The sequence below is a fragment of the Procambarus clarkii genome, chromosome 81 (genome assembly GCF_040958095.1).
Source record: "Procambarus clarkii isolate CNS0578487 chromosome 81, FALCON_Pclarkii_2.0, whole genome shotgun sequence".
Lineage (NCBI taxonomy): Eukaryota > Metazoa > Arthropoda > Malacostraca > Decapoda > Cambaridae > Procambarus > Procambarus clarkii.
The window spans coordinates 13,521,447-13,543,796 of NC_091230.1; the positions used below are offsets into that span (position 1 = coordinate 13,521,447).

At 41.8% G+C, this 22,350-nt stretch overlaps 1 protein-coding gene across 1 annotated transcript; it reads left to right on the forward strand.

Annotated features, from left to right (window-relative positions):
* The first annotated feature begins 1,618 nt into the window (after positions 1–1,618).
* On the forward strand, positions 1,619–22,275 carry LOC138358061 (uncharacterized). The gene is made up of 2 exons (XM_069315530.1): positions 1,619–1,651; positions 21,601–22,275. Exons 1-2 carry the CDS (start codon positions 1,619–1,621, stop codon positions 22,273–22,275), a joined length of 708 nt encoding a protein of 235 aa, XP_069171631.1.
* The last annotated feature ends 75 nt before the right edge of the window (positions 22,276–22,350 follow it).

Below are 22,350 nucleotides of genomic sequence, written 5' to 3' on the forward strand. Positions count from 1 at the left end.
AAGTCACTCCAGACCAACAACCAGAGCGCAACTCCTGAGACTGATGGATGCCTACTGGTACTACTACTAGATGTAAGAAACGAAATAGAAGTACAAGGAGAGAGAAAACTTAGAATCTTCTCATCCAAATAAAGATGACGACAAAGCAGGAAATGTAACAAAAGAGAAAATGGGAGAGAGACTGAAAGGCAGACGTAAACAAATATCATGCTTGGGAAATATGCTGACATAGACATTCTAGAAATAGAAAGGTAATACATGCCAATTACCGCCCTCCAGGAAAACACCATTTTCTTACTTAAGGAAAATGTCAACTTCGACTAACATGTCGGCATTTCCATTGGGACGTTGGGCAAAACCTCCCTTTACCAAAAGATATGTTATGACATTCTGCTCAGATTTCCACGTGGAAAGCACAGATGGAATGGGAAACAGGAAAATGGCTTAGCCGGAACCAAAAAAGGTTTAGACCAAGAAAAAAAGTTTTCAAAAAGAAAAACTGGAGTAACTCACAATAGATCAAACCATCATTAATACACGCAATATATCCAAAAGGATCAACACGGAGGGACTACACAATAAATTAAATTAAGGCATAAAACCAATAGAAGCAACGAAATTATTAGAACCGTCTCAAAGCTCTCAAAATGTACTCTGCAGAAAGGAGATGAGAAACATCATATAATATATACATGGAAAATACTTTGAAGCCACGACCCTAATATACCCAACGAATTAACGCTATATTGGTGTGAAAGATGTGAACGGAAATGAAGGACAGTCTCAGTGAAGAGTAACAGGAGTCAGCAGTCGTCAGTTCCTATACCATCCTGTGTAAACATAATATTCTATGAACATCTGAGGTCCAGGGCAATTCAATATCCGCCCAACATATATGAGAAATATTGCCGGTATAAAAAGTGGACGTATTCAAGAAACAAATTTCCTGCAGGAAGTGGCAGACCAACCAGGTTGTAATTGCTATGTTGGTCTGCGGGCCGGTCCAAGCAACAACAGCCTTTTAGATCAAGTTATAAGAAGGCAAACCTGGCCCCAAGCTGGGCTTGAGGAGTAAAGTAACTTTCAGAACCCACTCCAGGTATATTTCGTGGAAATTCGACTCCCTTCTGAGTTATGGAGAGATTGAAGGTAGGTAGCTGCTGTGCGCGCGCGCGCGGCCAGAACCATATTACAGTCTTACGTAAACAACGCGCGCGCGCACTCACTTCCTCTCTCCGCTGCTGCAGAACTTGAAATAATTACAAATAAAATAGCATTAAAATGAAAAAGTAAAGTAAAAACAAATTCATTACATGTAAAATGTCGTACGATACTGCCAGTCTTCATATGCAGCAGCCGGGGCCTTCCCTAGCTCAGAACAACCCGTCCTCGACTCAAGTCCATTCCATCCAGCGGTCGACCCCACACACGCATTCATAAATTTCAAGGATGAGAGTGGTGAAGAATAGAGAAGGTGATGAAGAGTTGAGAAGAAGAGGACAGGTTAGGGTAGGGTGCGTGGTGAAGGTAGTGAACGACAGAGAAGGTGGTGAATGTAAGGAAAGTGATGAATCGTTGGGAAGATGTTGGAGGGAAAAGAAAGTGAAGGGTAAGGAAGATGGTGAAGGAGAGGGAAGAGTGTGAAGGTGAGGTAAGTTGAAGGAAAGTGTAGATTGTGAAGGAGAGAGAAAGTAAGGAGCGTACTGAAGTATAGAGCAGGTGGTAAAGGAGAGGGAAGATGGTGAGAGTGAAAATGTTAGACAAGGAAGGTGGTGAAGGGCAAAAAACGTGGTGAAGAGTAAGGAAAGTGGTGAAGTGGAGAGAAGTTTGTAGATGCTGAGCCCAGCGGTGCCTAAGTGGTGATGATGGTTACAGAGCTGTAGATAGTGTTTAATAAAGATGTGTACAGTGATGAGGATGCTCGTGTGTAGTGCAAATGGACACAGTGTTGCAGATTACCTGTAGTTAAGATGGTTACAATGATGACGGTTGAGTGTAGTAATGATCTTTAGAGTGATGAGAATGATGAGTAGTGAAGGTGAGGCTTCAGTCGCCCGTGCAACGTCCGGTTATTCCCTTCCCCCCCCCCCCCTCTACTTGTTAGATGTGGGGGGGGGAGGGGGTTAAATATATATGTTAAATATATATGTTAAATATATATGTTAAATATATATGTTAAATATATATGTTAAATATATATGTTAAATATATATATGTTAAATATATATGTTAAATATATATATATGTTAAATATATATGTTGTTAAATATATATATATGTTAAATATATATGTTGTTAAATATATATGTTATATATAAACTTTATTTTAGATTATTTTGGTGAGCCAACTGTCATTACTTGGGCAGACCCAGCAAGTGGTTATAGAACATACGCTGTACATGAAGTATTTACATGTACACGCTGTAAAGTGCACACGGTGTACAACTCCAGTTCTCTAATTACAAAACTCAGAAGTTAGGCAAACTTGAGTGTGAGAAGAACGACAAAACTACCCTAATTAAGTAAACCAGGAAGACTTAATTGAGGGTTCAAGACTATTAAACCGCGAGAAAGAACGACACGGAATTTTTGAAGGCAAATTCAATACAAGTACCGGAACAGCTTGCTCAGTTACCTCAATGATTACCTTCTGTGTTGCAGGCGCAAATACAATTATTTATTTTCTGTGTTGTACTTTCAAAAGAATATTTTGTTCAAGTTGCGGGCATATATGTAATTATTTCCTTTATATTGTGTATGCAGAAATACAAGTATTTCCTTCTTAATATAAAAGTCTAAGTACACTTCATGCCTTTAAAATATGTCTTGAAAAACATTATGAGATCACATACTTCAGTCAAATTTATTAACAATTGACACATCGACTACACAAATCATGAACAGCAAGGGGCCATCCATGCTATCATGCTCAAGATGTAGATAGGGGTGACACGACGAAGATAAGTAGTACAGACAGTGCTTGTAGTAATGGTTGCAGAGCAAGCGACAAGGAGAGTTAGTTGCAAGTGGAACTAATGTAACAGCAGTGGTTGCTGGTTGTCTTAGTATTAATTGACTTGGCGTTCCAGTTCTCCTGTTCCACGTTCCTGCCGATCTTATACGCTTCGTCTGTTCCACGTTCCTGTTAGTCTTCAGAACGTCACGTGTTCCCAGTTCCTCTCTGTTCATTCCTAACTAGCGGCATTAGGTAGTACAGCTCGTTCCTAATAGCATTTATCAAGAGGTATTTTGGCTTTACAAGTACTTGGTATTATAGCAAATAAAGTCGATAGATACCGGTGAGTCTATCGGCATCTGCCTCCCATTGTGGCAATGAAATATCTTCAAACATGAGGAGTACATGTAATAATGCTACACGGGTGGGTTTGTGTGTGTTGAGTTTGCTGTTGATGAACGGTATCATCTCAGTTCTCTTGCTCATCAATCTATCTTGTTTTCATCAATTGTATAATTGTTAGGTATACACCTGCTGCACTCACCACCTGTCTCATACACAACAATACCTTGATACACACCATCACCACCGCTATAATCCCGTAGCACACTCCACATGCTAACAGGGTACGACCACATACAACCAGCATACGACTACATACAACCAGCATACCACATACAACCAGCATACGACCACATACAACCAGCATACTACATACAACCAGCATACGACCACATACAACCAGCATACCACATACTACCAGCATACGACCACATACAACCAGCATACCACATACAACCAGCATACGACCACATACAACCAGCATACCACATACAACCAGCATACCACATACAACCAGCATACCACATACAACCAGCATACCACATACAACCAGCATACGAGCACATACAACCAGCATACCACATACAACCAGCATACCACATACAACCAGCATACAACTACATACAACCAGCACGCTCTTGGGATTTAACGGTCAGCAGTTAAGACTTTCTTCATCGGGGCTGTAAAAAAAAACTTTTTTTTGTTATCCTCCTTCACCTTGAGAAAATTTTGGTGGGAGAACATTTGACTTGGGTCGGGCGTCTCTGGTATGCAGTTGCAGAACGTGGGTCTGGGCTCGGTACAGTGTGAGGATAATTAATTCTAGCGTTGGTGGAGGTGAGGTGGGAGAGGGGTGGGAGGGGGGGGGGGAAGGGAAGGGGGGGGGGGGAAGGAGGAGGAAGAGGAGGTGGTTGCCTGCTCACCGTAGTGTACACGTAATTAATTGTGACGCCATGGCGGTGCGATGCCTTGCGGGGAGGGGAAGCATTTCTGTGCTTTCTGCAGCGTTCGCATAATTAATGGGCCAAGTCCGTCAATCCGGTGTGTTGTAATCATTACTGCTGGCGGGAACATGCTTACCCTCTCCTGTCCTCCCACTTTTAAATTCCCCCCCAACCCCAACCCCCAACCCCAACCCCCAACCCCCACCGCCCCTGGCCTCGTGCTCAATGTTCCCATCAACTTCCGCTTTAAAATTGACAATTTTGTTCCCCGGACCGACAAAGTTCCTCCCTCAGCACGGGATTACACATACAAATCCATTATGAAGTAACAAGCTGGTTTTCCATGGGGAAATAAGCCAACGGGGCCGCGTAGGGCAGCCGTGATCACCCTTTCAACCCCACCCCCCTCACAGGTCACCTCCCTTGCAACCCTGCCGCACAGCAAGCATCTGATTGAGCGAGCAACCGGAGAAATTAATTAATTGACCCCTAAAAGGCAATATAACAATGGTAGCCAGGACTTAACCCTCAGACGAAATGTTGAAATGATTTTGGTCGAGGCAGGCTGCCCTGTTGCACCGAATTCTGATATCCTTGTCACCGGGGAAGGCCGGCCGAGTTATGGTGACTTTAATAGAACTAGCCGGGTCCAGCCAGCTTGCTGCCAGCTTGCCAGCTTGCCGGAGTTGCCGTGAATTAAATGGAGCTGTGTTAAATGTGTGTTGGAGGCGCAGGTGTTGGGGCCAGGTTGAAGGCAGCGCTGGACGGGGGTGTGAAGGCAGCCCTGGACAGGGGTGTGAAGGCAGCATTGGACTTTGGTGTGAAGGCAGCCCTAGAAGGCGAGAAAGCAGCGCTGGGTAAAGCTGGGAAAAAAAGACTTAGGAGAAGGTGTGAAAGCAGAGCAGGCACAGGTGTGGAAGTTATACTGAATGGGTGACACCAAATATGGCAACCAAAAGAATTGTAAGAATTGTGGATGGATTCCAATGTGCTGGTGACCTTCCTGTTCGACAATTTGTATTTCTTTCATTCAGTACGTATTTTAAAGTTTCCCCGTGGAATGTGTTTTAGCATCTCATAGTAGCTGCTGTGTATGTCTTGCTCCTAAATTGTCTCAATCATGGCTGTATGCTGTCCGTCCCAGGAGCAGTATGCTGTCGTGTTGTATGGTACCATGTGGCTGTATGCTGACCGTCCCAGGAGCAGAATGCTGTCGTGTTGTATGGTACCATGTGGCTGTATGCTGTCCGTCCCAGGAGCAGAATGCTGTCGTGTTGTATGGTACCATGTGGCTGTATGCTGTCCGTCCCAGGAGCAGAATGCTGTCGTGTTGTATCGTACCATGTGGCTGTATGCTGTCCGTCCCAGGAGCAGAATGCTGTCGTGTTGTATGGTACCATGTGGCTGTATGCTGTCCGTCCCAGGAGCAGTATGCTGTCGTGTTGTATGGTACCATGTGGCTGTATGCTGACCGTCCCAGGAGCAGAATGCTGTCGTGTTGTATGGTACCATGTGGCTGTATGCTGACCGTCCCAGGAGCAGAATGCTGTCGTGTTGTATGGTACCATGTGGCTGTATGCTGACCGTCCCAGGAGCAGTATGCTATCGTGTTCAGGGCCTGACTTGCATCATGCAGGCAGTATGCATCCTACATACAGCCTGCACGATATCTCGGGGTTCAGTACTGTCTGCTCCCGAGGCTGTTGTGGTCTTGCCTTAAGGCTATTTGTTAGAGTGTTGAAAAAATGTTTTCAGATTCTTTAGGTATAAAAGATGAGTTGTAAAGGCTCCTTATTATTTTATTAGTTGTATGTATTTTAAATTTCCACTTTTTCTCGAACTATTGCATAGTTGGACATGTCTGGAGTCTTTGGTAACATGTTATATTAGAGCTGTGATTTGTCTGATCCGTGATATGTGGCTTTCACTTACTTCTTGGAGTGAAAGGTATGTAGCAAGTAGTTTAATTAGCCTGTCAGCTTACGAATTTTATTTCGTATTATGCAGAGTAATTTCCATATTTATATTACCTCCTAAACCTCATCTTTAGGTCTTTAAGTACTTGTGTTGCGTGCATATATCCGAGCTGTTGCTCCCTGCATACACTGCTCTCTGCACACGTACACACTTCTCCCTGCACACACCACCACTCCCAGCACACCACCGTGCACTGTGTACTGTGCAGCTGGAGTTCAAGACCGCTAACAACACACCAGCACACGAAGATCTCACTCGGCCCACAACTGTTCTCTGCCTCTCTTATAAAGCATGATCCTTTGTGTCAGGCAATATATATCTATGTCTCCTCAGCCTCAGTTTTCTTGGGAGACGAGCCATTGGGCCGGAGAATACCACACAGAAGAGAGTATAAGTTTTCATTCCTTTTATTTTGGTGTTTGTTATTAAAATTATGGAAGGATTTGTGTATTTATTTAGTCAAATCATATACCATTATACACCATTTACCTTACTCATAAGGTTTCCAGATTCTTAATGCACTGTGATGGCTCAAATTATCCAGCCCGGACTCCGAACAGAGCGTCGTATTTTGACATACACTACGTAAGGCCAAATGTTGTACTAGTAAATAGTAGCGGCTCGCGAAATTGACATTGTGACCCGTTTTCTGTATGGGGTCGTCTGGTAGGTTAGGATAAGGGCACTTTAGTACGGCAGTTTCTAGACGTTGAGAAACCTTAGGAGGACGGGCTGAATTATCTGCCTCTTATTTACATAACACCCAGGATTCCTCTTGGTCATTGCAAAGCTCGTCTCTAATATATATATATATATATATATATATATATATATATATATATATTAGTATATTTTGGTAGCAGTCTTTCCTGTAGACATATATTATTAAATATGACCGAAAAAGTAAGATTAATAATTCTAACACGAATTTTCTCAATCTTTCGTACATTACGCTTCACTGTTGGAGGTAAATCAAAAATCAATTCTCCAAAATTCATTTTTATTTCTAGTCTATAGAAATCTAGTCTATAGAAGTCAGACTAAAAATAAAAATGAATTTTGGAGAATTGATTTTTGATTTACCTCCAACAGTGAAGCGTAATGTACGAAAGATTGAGAAAATTCGTGTTAGAATTATTAATCTTACTTTTTCGGTCATATTTAATATATATAACTATTTCTGTAAAATTCCATTCCAGTTAGAGAATCAAAATATTGTTTGATAATGCTCAGTTACCATCCATTCACCACGCCTGGCCTTGTTCGCCTCTACCACACATCTACCCTCGCTTTGATGCTTTTGTGAGTAACTTTCAGTGGTTTTTTGCTTGACTAGAAGTGTCAGAGCCAAGATATCCCACCTAACCTATCAAGACTGATTAGTCCGAGGAGGCATCAGAAACACCATGGTAATACTGATTTGAAGAAAATTCCGGAAATTTTAAATCTTGGTTTATTAGTTTATTGGTTTATATGCCTCTTGATTTATTGTGTGAAAATCTGTAGAACATTCAACAGTAATATCTCTATGATAAAATTTGCAAATTTATTGGATACATCATTTCATAGATGTGGCATTAATTATTCTTTTGAACCAAATATATATATATTGTGAGTTACTCTGGGAAATTATGTAGCTTTAAACCCAACCACCACAAACTCCTCTTCTGGAAAGATCAGAACACCAGACCACACACACTACATCTCCAGCTCCAGATGCTGTCATTTTCTCTATTTTATATTCAGCCCTTGGCGAGCCCCAGTCATCCAATGCACTTCAGCCCTCCTCCAATATGGTTCTCCATCAATAATTCTGCGATCCAAACACTTTATTCTCCTCCTCGTATACTGATGATCCAGAGAACAGATCACCGCCTCCAGTAACTTACCCGCCACTCGGTTATCACGCTAAAGTTTTCCATTTCTTCCTTTAAACAAGATTTCGCACATGCTTGAAATTCAGGTCTATATCATGCCTTAGTTTTCTGATAAATTTATCAGATATCAGGGAAGTCTGGATAATTTGAGGACAATCTTATATATTGTATAACCAACGGCGTACCAACATTCATTTGATTGAGAAGACTTATTGAACTTTTTCACATATTTAATAAAGATCATTATCCCAAGACTGAAATGGATAATTAATATATTGAACGTTATCGTGAAATAGAATTTTCACAATTATATATTGTGAAAACACACACACACACACACACACACACACACACACACACACATATATATATATATATATATATATATATATTTATATATATATATATATATATATATATATATATTTATATATATATATATATATATATATATATATATATATATATATATATATATATATATATATATATATATATATATGTCGTACCTAGTAGCCAGAATGCACTTCTCGGCCTACTATGCAAGGCCCAATTTGCCTAAAAGGCCAAGTTTTCTTGAATTAATATATTTTCTCTAATTTTTTTCTTATGAAATGATAATGCTACCCATTTCATTATGTATGAGGTCAATTTTTTTATTGGAGTTAAAATTAACGTAGATATATGACCGAACCTAACCAACCCTACCTAACCTAACCTAACCTATCTTTATAGGTTAGGTTAGGTTAGGTAGCCGAATAATTTATTTTAGGTTTGGTTAGGTAGTCGAAAAACAATTAATTCATGAAAACTTGGCTTATTAGGCAAATAGGGCCTTGCATAGTAGGCTGAGAAGTGTGTTCTGGCTACTACTAGGTACGACATATATATATATATATATATATATATATATATATATATATATATATATATATATATATATATATATATATATATATATATATATGTCGTACCTAGTAGCCAGAACGCACTTCTCAGCCTAATATGCAAGGCCCGATTTGCCTAATAAGCCAAGTTTTCCTGAATTAATATATTTTCTCTAAAATTGTTCTAATGAAATGATAAAGCTACCCATTTCATTATGTATGAGGTAAAAAAAAAATTATTGGAATTAAAATTAACGTAGATATATGACCGAACCTAACCAACCCAACCTAACCTAACCTAACCTATCTCTATAGGTTAGGTTAGGTTTGGTAGCCGAAAAAGTTAGGTTAGGTTAGGTTAGGTAGGTTAGGTAGTCGAAAAACAATTAATTCATGAAAACTTGGCTTATTAGGCAAATCGGGCATTGCATAGTAGGCTGAGAAGTGCATTCTGGCTACTAGGTACGACATATATATCTATATATATATATATATATATATATATATATATATATATATATATATATATATATATATATATATATATATATATATATATATATATAACTGAAAACTCACACCCCAGAAGTGACTCGAACCCATACTCCCACAACTGGTATGTACAGGGACGCCTTAATCCGCTTGACCATCACGACCGGACAATAAGGAAGTGATAGCCGAGGCTATATGAACCACTTCCCCGCCGGCACTCGGATGGTAATCTTGGGCATAGCATTTTATCAAATCACCTCATTCTTTGGGGCACACGTGAGGAACACAAATGCAAACAAGCCTGAATGGTCCCCAGGACTATATACAACTGAAAACTCACACCCCAGAAGTGACTCGAACCCATACTCCCACAACTGGTATGTACAGGGACGCCTTAATCCGCTTGACCATCACGACCGGACAATAAGGAAGTGATAGCCGAGGCTATATGAACCACTTCCCCGCCGGCACTCGGATGGTAATCTTGGGCATAGCATTTTATCAAATCACCTCATTCTTTGGGGCACACGTGAGGAACACAAATGCAAACAAGCCTGAATGGTCCCCAGGACTATATACAACTGAAAACTCACACCCCAGAAGTGACTCGAACCCATACTCCCACAACTGGTATGTACAGGGACGCCTTAATCCGCTTGACCATCACGACCGGACAATAAGGAAGTGATAGCCGAGGCTATATGAACCACTTCCCCGCCGGCACTCGGATGGTAATCTTGGGCATAGCATTTTATCAAATCACCTCATTCTTTGGGGCACACGTGAGGAACACAAATGCAAACAAGCCTGAATGGTCCCCAGGACTATATACAACTGAAAACTCACACCCCAGAAGTGACTCGAACCCATACTCCCACAACTGGTATGTACAGGGACGCCTTAATCCGCTTGACCATCACGACCGGACAATAAGGAAGTGATAGCCGAGGCTATATGAACCACTTCCCCGCCGGCACTCGGATGGTAATCTTGGGCATAGCATTTTATCAAATCACCTCATTCTTTGGGGCACACGTGAGGAACACAAATGCAAACAAGCCTGAATGGTCCCCAGGACTATATGCGACTGAAAACTCACACCCCAGAAGTGACTCGAACCCATACTCCCAGGAGCAACACAACTGGTAACTACAGGGCGCTTTAATCCGCTTGACCATCACGGCCGGACAAAAGGAAGTGGTAGCCGAAGCTATTTGAACCACTTCCCTGCCGGCAACTCGGATGGTAATCTTGGGAATAGCATTTCACCAAATCACCTCATTCTTTGGGGCACACGTGAGGAACACAAATGCGAACAAGCCTGAATGGTCCCCAGGACTATATGCAACTGAAAACTCACACCCCAGAAGTGACTCGAACCCATACTCCCAGGAGCAACGCAACTGGTAACTACAGGTGAGTTTTCAGTTGCATATAGTCCTGGGGACCATTCAGGCTTGTTCGCATTTGTGTTCCTCACGTGTGCCCCAAAGAATGAGGTGATTTGGTGAAATGCTATTCCCAAGATTACCATCCGAGTTGCCGGCAGGGAAGTGGTTCAAATAGCTTCGGCTACCACTTCCTTTTGTCCGGCCGTGATGGTCAAGCGGATTAAAGCGCCCTGTAGTTACCAGTTGTGTTGCTCCTGGGAGTATGGGTTCGAGTCACTTCTGGGGTGTGAGTTTTCAGTCGCATATAGTCCTGGGGACCATTCAGGCTTGTTCGCATTTGTGTTCCTCACGTGTGCCCCAAAGAATGAGGTGATTTGGTGAAATGCTATGCCCAAGATTACCATCCGAGTTGCCGGCGGGGAAGTGGTTCAAATAGCTTCGGCTACCACTTCCTTTTGTCCGGCCGTGATGGTCAAGCGGATTAAGGCGCCCTGTAGTTACCAGTTGCGTTGCTCCTGGGAGTATGGGTTCGAGTCACTTCTGGGGTGTGAGTTTTCAGTCGCATATAGTCCTGGGGACCATTCAGGCTTGTTCGCATTTGTGTTCCTCACGTGTGCCCCAAAGAATGAGGTGATTTGGTGAAATGCTATGCCCAAGATTACCATCCGAGTTGCCGGCGGGGAAGTGGTTCAAATAGCTTCGGCTACAACTTCCTTTTGTCCGGCCATGATGGTCAAGTGGATTAAGGCGCCCTGTAGTTACCAGTTGCGTTGCTCCTGGGAGTATGGGTTCGAGTCACTTTTGGGGTGTAAGTTTTCAGTCACATATAGTCCTGGGGACCATTCAGGCTTGTTCGCATTTGTGTTCCTCACGTATTGACCCAAAGAATGAGGTGATTTGGTGAAATGCTATGCCCAAGATTACCATCCGAGTTGCCGGCGGGGAAGTGGTTCAAATAGCTGCGGCTACCACTTTCTTTTGTCCGGCCGTGATGGTCAAGCGGATTAAGGCGCCCTGTAGTTACCAGTTGCGTTGCTCCTGGGAGTATGGGTTCGAGTCACTTCTGGGGTGTGAGTTTTCAGTCGCATATAGTCCTGGGGACCATTCAGGCTTGTTCGCATTTGTGTTCCTCACGTGTGCCCCAAAGAATGAGGTGATTTGGTGAAATGCTATGCCCAAGATTACCATCCGAGTTGCCGGCAGGGAAGTGGTTCAAATAGCTTCGGCTACAACTTCCTTTTGTCCGGCCGTGATGGTCAAGCGGATTAAGGCGCCCTGTAGTTACCAGTTGCGTTGCTCCTGGGAGTATGGGTTCGAGTCACTTTTGGGGTGTAAGTTTTCAGTCACATATAGTCCTGGGGACCATTCAGGCTTGTTCGCATTTGTGTTCCTCACGTATTGACCCAAAGAATGAGGTGATTTGGTGAAATGCTATGCCCAAGATTACCATCCGAGTTGCCGGCGGGGAAGTGGTTCAAATAGCTGCGGCTACCACTTCCTTTTGTCCGGCCGTGATGGTCAAGCGGATTAAGGCGCCCTGTAGTTACCAGTTGCGTTGCTCCTGGGAGTATGGGTTCGAGTCACTTCTGGGGTGTGAGTTTTCAGTCGCATATAGTCCTGGGGACCATTCAGGCTTGTTCGCATTTGTGTTCCTCACGTGTGCCCCAAAGAATGAGGTGATTTGGTGAAATGCTATGCCCAAGATTACCATCCGAGTTGCCGGCAGGGAAGTGGTTCAAATAGCTTCGGCTACCACTTCCTTTTGTCCGGCCGTGATGGTCAGGCGGATTAAGGCGCCCTGTAGTTACCAGTTGCGTTGCTCCTGGGAGTATGGGTTCGAGTCACTTCTGGGGTGTGAGTTTTCAGTCGCATATAGTCCTGGGGACCATTCAGGCTTGTTCGCATTTGTGTTCCTCACGTGTGCCCGAAAGAATGAGGTGATTTGGTGAAATGCTATGCCCAAGATTACCATCCGAGTTGCCGGCGGGGAAGTGGTTCAAATAGCTTCGGCTACCACTTCCTTTTGTCCAGCCGTGATGGTCAAGCGGATTATGGCGCCCTGTAGTTACCAGTTACGTTGCTCCTGGGAGTATGGGTTCGAGTCACTTCTGGGGTGTGAGTTTTCAGTCGCATATAGTCCTGGGGACCATTCAGGCTTGTTCGCATTTGTGTTCCTCACTTGTGCCCCAAAGAATGAGGTGATTTGGTGAAATGCTATGCCCAAGATTACCATCCGATTTGCAGGTGGGGAAGTGGTTCAAATAGCTTCGGCTACCACTTCCTTTTGTCCGGCCGTGATGGTCAAGCGGATTAAGGCGCCCTGTAGTTACCAGTTGCGTTGCTCCTGGGAGTATGGGTTCGAGTCACTTCTGGGGTGTGAGTTTTCAGTCGCATATAGTCCTGGGGACCATTCAGGCTTGTTCGCATTTGTGTTCCTCACGTGTGCCCCAAAGAATGAGGTGATTTGGTGAAATGCTATGCCCAAGATTACCATCCGAGTTGCCGGCAGGGAAGTGGTTCAAATAGCTTCGGCTACCACTTCCTTTTGTCCGGCCGTGATGGTCAAGCGGATTAAGGCGCCCTGTAGTTACCAGTTGCGTTGCTCCTGGGAGTATGGGTTTGAGTCACTTGTGGGGTGTGAGTTTTCAGTCGCATATAGTCCTGGGGACCATTCAGGCTTGTTCGCATTTGTGTTCCTCACGTGTGCCCCAAAGAATGAGGTGATTTGGTGAAATGCTATGCCCAAGATTACCATCCGAGTTGCCGACGGGGAAGTGGTTCAAATAGCTTCAGCTACCACTTCCTTTTGTCCGGCCGTGATGGTCAAGCGGATTATGGCGCCCTGTAGTTACCAGTTGCGTTGCTCCTGGGAGTATGGGTTCGAGTCACTTCTGGGGTGTGAGTTTTCAGTCGCATATAGTCCTGTGGACCATTCAGGCTTGTTCGCATTTGTGTTCCTCACGTGTGCCCCAAAGAATGAGGTGATTTGGTGAAATTCTATGCCCAAGATTACCATCCGAGTTGCCGGCAGGGAAGTGGTTCAAATAGCTTCGGCTACCACTTCCTTTTGTCCGGCCGTGATGGTCAAGCGGATTAAGGCGCCCTGTAGTTACCAGTTGCGTTGCTCCTGGGAGTATGGGTTTGAGTCACTTCTGGGGTGTGAGTTTTCAGTCGCATATAGTCCTGGGGACCATTCAGGCTTGTTCGCATTTGTGTTCCTCACGTGTGCCCCAAAGAATGAGGTGATTTGGTGAAATGCTATGCCCAAGATTACCATCCGAGTTGCCGACGGGGAAGTGGTTCAAATAGCTTCAGCTACCACTTCCTTTTGTCCGGCCGTGATGGTCAAGCGGATTATGGCGCCCTGTAGTTACCAGTTGCGTTGCTCCTAGGAGTATGGGTTCGAGTCACTTCTGGGGTGTGAGTTTTCAGTCGCATATAGTCCTGTGGACCATTCAGGCTTGTTCGCATTTGTGTTCCTCACGTGTGCCCCAAAGAATGAGGTGATTTGGTGAAATGCTATGCCCAAGATTACCATCCGAGTTGCCGGCGGGGAAGTGGTTCAAATAGCTTCGGCTACCACTTCCTTTTGTCCAGCCGTGATGGTCAAGCGGATTATGGCACCCTGTAGTTACCAGTTACGTTGCTCCTGGGAGTATGGGTTCGAGTCACTTCTTGGGTGTGAGTTTTCAGTCATATATATATATATATATATATATATATATATATATGCGAACAAGCCTGAATGGTCCCCAGGACAATATGCAACTGAAATATATATAATATATATAATATATATAATAATATATATAATAATATATATTATTATTATATTATAATATATATTATTATAATAATAATAATAATATATATAATAATATATATATATATATATATATATATATATATATATATATATATATATATATATATATATAGGTGAGAGGACCACCTCTAGCTGGAAGAAGGGGGACCCATAGCCTCGGAGGAAACCACGCATAACGCATTAGAGGGAATGTTTAGATCCCCTCCAATACAGTTTCTGTGTGCTTTTCTCCTACCACCCCCTTCCTTTTTTATTTTTTGTGCTTTATTATGCATTTGATGGTTACAAGATATACATGGGTTGATACAAAAATAATAATGCAAAAAGGTGCTTAAAGGTTATGGATCTCTTGAAAAACACAACAATGGGAAACATTGATGAATGTCACAGACGGGTTCGACCATTGTTGCAAGTCAAACACTTCTTCGAATTCCTCTGAAGATGGACTAGTGCCCAAGACGCAACAGGCATTTCCCCTCTGAATCGCTATATATATCGAATATATATATATATATATATATATATATATATATATATTTATATATATATATATATATATATATATATATATATATATATATATATATATATATATCTGTGTGTGTGTGTGTGTGTTTTCACACATATATATATATATATATATATATATATATATTATTAAATATGACCGAAAAAGTAAGATTAATAATTCTAACACGAATTTTCTCAATCTTTCGTACATTACGCTTCACTGTTGGAGGTAAATCAAAAATCACTTCTCCAAAATTCATTTTTATTTCTAGTCTGACGCGACACGACGCGACAGACTAGAAATAAAAATGAATTTTGGAGAAGTGATTTTTTATTTACCTCCAACAGTGAAGCGTAATGTACGAAAGATTGAGAAAATTCGTGTTAGAATTATTAATCTTACTTTTTCGGTCATATTTAATAATATATGTCTACAGGAAAGACTGCTACCAAAATATACTAATATATATATATATATATATATATATATATATATATATATATATATATATATATATATATATATATATATATAGATATATAGATATATAGATATATATAATAATTAATGAAAACCCATTTTCCACACTGCTCGCAGGCCGCCATATCAATATTATATTAATCAGGTTTTATCCAACATATAAATAAATGATTTGTGCTTTGGAAAACCTTTATAAATATTTAAATAATTTAGTTTTATGTTCGTGTGTGTGCTCAGGTCATTATATATGTAGCACAATAATTGTGGGACCCCAAAACTGTATTTTAATTAGTATGTTTTCAATAAATGATCGAACAAATTTTGTTTCCATACGAGATGGTAATAATTCTACCTAAAAAGTCACTAAGAGAATATGACTTCATATTCAGTGCAGATCTTCACAAAACTTGAAAAAAATATTTTGTTCACACCGAGTGAATAAACTTATATTATCCACGTTTATTGTAGTTAGAAGTTTATATGACTGAGGCTTTGAGATCAACTTGTTCTCAAACAAGTTGTTCTCTTGTTCAAACTTGTCCTCGACAAAGAACGTCGCATTTCGACCGTATACGTTACATAAGGCCAAAAATTGTCGTATTAGAAAACGGAAGCGGCCCGTGAAAGGACGTAGTCCAGTTTTCTGTTTTGGGTCCTCTGGTAGGTTAGGAGACGACACTTTAAACTGACCATTTTCTTGACGTTGGGAAACCTTAGGAGAATGGACTGGTTGATTGAGCACCTAGTTGTGCTTGCGAGGGTTGAGCTCTGGCTCTTTGGTCCCGCCTCTCAACATGTGTGTGGGTATATATATGTATACACACATTTGTTGCAGCTGCAGCAGGTGGACTGTGGGCGAGGTCTTACATTTCTTTTTTTCACATATTTAATAAAGATCACAGTGCCTAAGCAAACCAAGATTCGACTTACACCTGTGTGAGCACCTGTTTAAGACCCCAAATGTGACAAAGATGCCAACAGAAGCAATGGAGACAGGCGCGTTGTTGGGGAGGAAAGTGTTGCGTGGGAGGGGAAATGTGTGGTCTAGGGGGTGAGAGATTGTCCCTGTCACACCATAGGCATTTTTATTTTGTTGTAACAACATATGCATTGTTATTCCAGCCATTGAGGTTCTTCATGTTTCCTGAAACCTCAAAACACTTCTATTTGTTTTTACCGACGTGGGTTGAAAGTGAGATGCAGTTGTAGTGTTGTGTGGGATGCCTGGTTATGGGATAGGAAGAGCTTGAAAGGAAATGGTGAGGACGTAGGATACGGAGACTTGGAAAAAGATAGAATGATCGAGATGATGAGGAGCATCAATACCAGTTGATGCGAGGATGGCAAGAGTTGTGAGTTGACAGAGGCTGAAAGGTAAACAAATTGATTGGTTTGAGGGGAGGTGTTGAGAGATAGATGGGAATGGAGTTACAGAATATGTCTTAGAGGCAGAGGGGGAGCTGAGAGGCAGTGCAAGCCGGAATCACTGCGATGGGAGTATATCGCTACCGGTTAAAAAGCTGTAGTCCTGTAGTTCTGTTATGAGCGACTTGTGTGGACGCCATCAACACAAGCCAGGCTGTAGCTGCCCCTGCCATAGGCACTCTATTTAATAACCGTTTGAGCTCCAAGGCAGAATTCATCAACAAAATTACTGTGTGAAGTGGCCTGGTGCAGTGATGAGTAATGGCTATCTTGGTTTAGCTGTTGAGGCTTTTGTTTCTTTTATGTTACATTATACTTTTTAATGTTTGATATAATAATACCTATTGCCTTTATTATTAAAATTAGACTTTGTTTTGGCCATTGTATTATTATTATTATTACTATTCATTTTAATTATCATCAGAATACATTCATTATCATTAATATATATTCATGTCCCCGTTTTCTACCTTCATCCCTGATTACAGAGGTAAGAACAATAGTCAAATTAAATTAAAGATGTTAAATGAGCAGGAAAGCATATTATCCAATCATTATATCATTGATAATGCAATATAATTAAGTCACACCTATATAATTCATATGTAGGTTCAAGAATATACAGCAATAACCATTCACTCTAGCAACCTACTGTATTCACCTAGTTGTGGCAGCGGGGGTTGAGCTTCGGCTGTTTGGTCCCGCCTCTCAACTGTCAATCTACTGGTGTTCAGGTTCCTGTGCATATTGAGTTCTATCATATATGCATCTACTATTGTATCGCCGGACCAGTAATCACAAAACATTTACGTTTCCACTTACGAAACCTGTACAGCTTTCCTCAATCATGGCACTTAGATTTTATTTATTAAACTGTTAACGAAATTCGAAACTTTACAATCCATGGATATTGTTGACGACGTTTCGGTCTTTCCTGGACCATTATCAAATTGTGTTCGAGTGGTGTTTCTCTCCCCCCCCCCCCCCCCACACACACACACAAACCCAAACTCTCACGTGACTTCATAATGGTCCAGGACGGACCGAAACGTCGTTTCTTCAACTTCTGATGAGTGGTTTGGTCATTATATCGTTTCGGGCAGGTCCTTGATCTTAATTTTTCCTGGAATACGACCCGCCAAATCGTTTAACAATCAGGTACGCATTCACTGCTGGGTGAACGGAGGCGTACAGTTAAGGATTGGCGCCTAGTCACCTCTTCATCGGACAGGATACGAACCCAGGCGAAATTCCCTGCGAAGCGCAGGGCGAGTGTCTTATCACTGCGCCACGAAGACTGTTCTTGATTCTCCACAATGTACAAAATACCTACAAAGGCACAAGACCTAGAAACCCACCGAACTTTACGAGCCGTAGTATAGAAAACGTGGATAGTTATGATCCGTAACGTTTCATGGTACACTGTGAACATGGTACCATATGTACATGGTACATATGATACCTTATGTAAGTTGGGGACCATAACGTGCAGAATGAGACGCATTAAGTGAAGGACGCGTATCCCTGACTGATCTTACTCTCATCCTCTGTTAAAGAAATTTCTCTTATAGCTTTCTCCCATCCTGGTTCCTTAAACTGACTGATCACTTTCAACACTCCATAATTCCGACATATGTCAAACATAACTTGATTCCCTCCCCACTACCATAACTTTTATTTTGACCCACATTACCTTAAAAGTCTTCACTCAAATACCTTAGTGAAATTTTTCAGTTAATCAACATAACTTTTTTCACTTATTGCTAAACAAGCACTATATCAGCTGTATTTATCATATCTGAATCACTTCAATTATTGATATTAGGGTTATGCTCTAGATATACCCTCCCTCCCCCACTCTATAAACATCTCACTTTGATCTCTGGCATGATCACACTTATAAATATATTTAATAACCAGAGTGACTTCACACAACCCGGACGTGAGACCACATTAATATCATGCCTGTCACTAATTGCACCATTAACTCTTGCACATGCAATGCTAATTATACAGAATATTTTCAAAGCATTTGAGGGCACCTTGCTAATTCACGCACATCATTTCCCAAAATTCTTCTGTATTTAATTAATAATATGATGTTTACTAGTCTATTCTACCTACTCTATAATCTATCTCCATACAAACGTTTGATCTCGACACGATCTTCTACTATTAAAGACTGCCTAAACCACACACAAAGTGCAATCAGTTTTCCAGGCAGCAATCAATCATTTTTGTACATACTTATACATTTATCCAGCTTGAGCACATTACAGCATATTTAAGTTTGGTTATTAGCATAATTTTCCCTTACTCTATGAAATGAATAGTACCAAATCTACTTTCTATTTGTCCATCACGTCGATATTTACACGATCTTCCACATACAAAAAATACTATCTTATCAGGACGATGGACTGAAAATACTACACAAAATTGAATCCTTATATATATATATATATATATATATATATATATATATATATATATATATATATATATATATATATATATATATATGTATATATATGTATATATATGTATATAAATATATATATATATATATATATATATATATATATATATATACATATATATATATATATATATATATATATATATATATACATATATATATATATATATATATATATATATATATATATATATATATATATATATATATATATATATATATATATAAAAGTTTGTGAGGGTACCACCTCTGGTGCCAATGTGGGGACCCATAGCCTCGGAGAAGAAAATAAAAAGAATTCAGAGGATACCTTGTGGTTTCTCACTGAACACTAATATTATCTTCTCCTACCACCCCCATTCTTTTGTATGTACACATATATATTTACTTTATTTGAACTTTGATACAAAAAAGGAGTTACATATGGGTTACAAAGATGGTTATCATAGGTTGTCGAGTTCCTCCAGCTCCTCAGATGGCGGGCAGGAACCCTGGATGCAGTGCGCATTTCCCCTCTGTATCGACACACTGAGGCGCTGGAAAAGAAAGCTTGCAGCTCTTGGGTCCCTTGTTGTTTCAATGAGCCTAGAACCCAGTTCCTTAAAAAAACAGGTAGCACTATATATATATATATATATATATATATATATATATATATATATATATATATATATATATATATATAAACTCACATGAGCAGCAGATGCGCACTCCGAAATCCCGACAAAAATTTTATTGCATCTGATTCACGACTCATCTTTCATGTATTCAATGAATGTTTTTTCGTTTTTAATTATTCATTTTGTGATTTAAATCACCTAATTAAATAATTTTACCTTTCCAACTACAGTGCAGGTTAACAAAAAATATATATTTAATAAGGCCTAATTGAATACATCCCGACTACTCTATTCATTTCTACCAAGTTCAGGATCACGGGATAAATATATTTATATTTTTGTTTACCAACCTGGACGTTGTGAAGCCGATAAACCACATTATCACTTGGGATCAGGGATACGATAGCTAATCACTGGTGATGATTATTTTATTGGCGAAAGCAATCGGGATAAAGTTCAATAATTAGGGTGAACGGATTCGTCAAATACAATCGTAGAATAATTAACAAAATTCAAATATGACCAGGATTTAACTACCCCACCCCACCACTCTCTCCCGACTTCACGTGTCCAATTTCTGCCCCCTCTAAATCCCATTCCATCATTGCCCCCTTCCTTTCAAATCCTGCCCCTTCCTGCATCCCTCATCTCCTTTCTTCCCTTCACTGTCTCTTCCTTCTCTCCCCGACCCCACTCCAACTCTCTTGCACTCTCAGTCCCTCCCTTCCCATCCTTCCCCTCAGGGGACAGGAAGCTGGACTGTGAACGCTAACAACATCTGACAACGCCAGCGTTCAGAAACAACCTCAGTGACCTTTTTCACAACGATGAATTTTTGGCCCTGGAGCCAACATTATCAAAAATAATCATGATAGAGCTCAATTACGTTAATAATTTGTCATCTGGTTAATTCCCATGATGGAGAAAGTGGCAGATTAATTAATAATGAAAGTGAGATTTACTGGATAATTCCCAATGACGACGGAAAAGGCTGGTTAATTCCAAGTGACGACGAGAAATACTGGCTAATTGCACAATTAGCCAATACTCTTTCTTACTAGCTAATTTCTACCGACAATGAGAAATGCTGTTTAATTCCCACTGACAGTGGACAATATTGCTTAATTCCCAGTGACGGGAACGAAAAGATTAGAGGGAAGGGATGGGGGAGAAAGAGCTTCGCTTCTCCAGCCTGGGAGAGGTCGATCGAGGGGCGTGACCTTCGTTAGAACCAGAGTAAGGACGAACGGTTTCGCTTTATCGCCTCTGACTCAACGCCACAGGGACAATAGTGCCATTTGTTTTGATTGTGTGTGGTCGATAGATACCTCGAGGAAGGGCGGCTGGTGGACCTATACGATATGTCTGGTGTTGTACGCCCCTTGTCGCCCAGGATGGCACTGGCACGTATGTCGCCCAGGATGGCACTGGCACGCGTGTCGCCCAGGATGGCACTGGCACGTATGTCGCCAAGGATGGCACTGGCACGTATGTCGCCAAGGATGGCACTGGCACGTATGTCGCCCAGGATGGCACTGGCACGTATGTCGCCCAGGATGGCACTGGCACGCGTGTCGCCCAGGATGGCACTGGCACGCATGTCGCCAAGGATGGCACTGGCACGCGTGTCGCCCAGGATGGCACTGGCACGTATGTCGCCAAGGATGGCACTGGCACGTATGTCGCCCAGGATGGCACTGGCACGTATGTCGCCATGGATGACACTGGCACGCGTGTCGCCCAGGATGGCACTGGCACGCGTGTCGCCAAGGATGGCACTGGCACGCGTGTCGCCAAGGATGGCACTGGCACGTATGTCGCCAAGGATGGCACTGGCACGTATGTCGCCCAGGATGGCACTGGCACGTATGTCGCCAAGGATGGCACTGGCACGCGTGTCGCCCAGGATGGCCCTGGCACGCGTGTCGCCAAAGATGGCACTGGCACGCGTGTCGCCAAAGATGGCACTGGCACGCGTGTCGCCAAGGATGGCACTGGCACGCGTGTCGCCCAGGATGGCACTGGCACGCGTGTCGCCAAGGATGGCACTGGCACGTATGTCGCCTAGAGATTATATATAAACACGGTCCTGTAACGGGGGCCCCTGCAAGCCCACGGAGGCACTCGCACACATTAGCTAATT

Coding starts and splice junctions, on each gene's coding strand:
- LOC138358061 (XM_069315530.1), top strand. CDS start 1,619: ATGGTGAAGGAGAGGGAAGAGTGTGAAGGTGAG. Junction 1,652..21,600: donor GGGAAGAGTGTGAAGGTGAG/GTAAGTTGAAGG, acceptor CTTGTCGCCCAG/GATGGCACTGGCACGTATGT.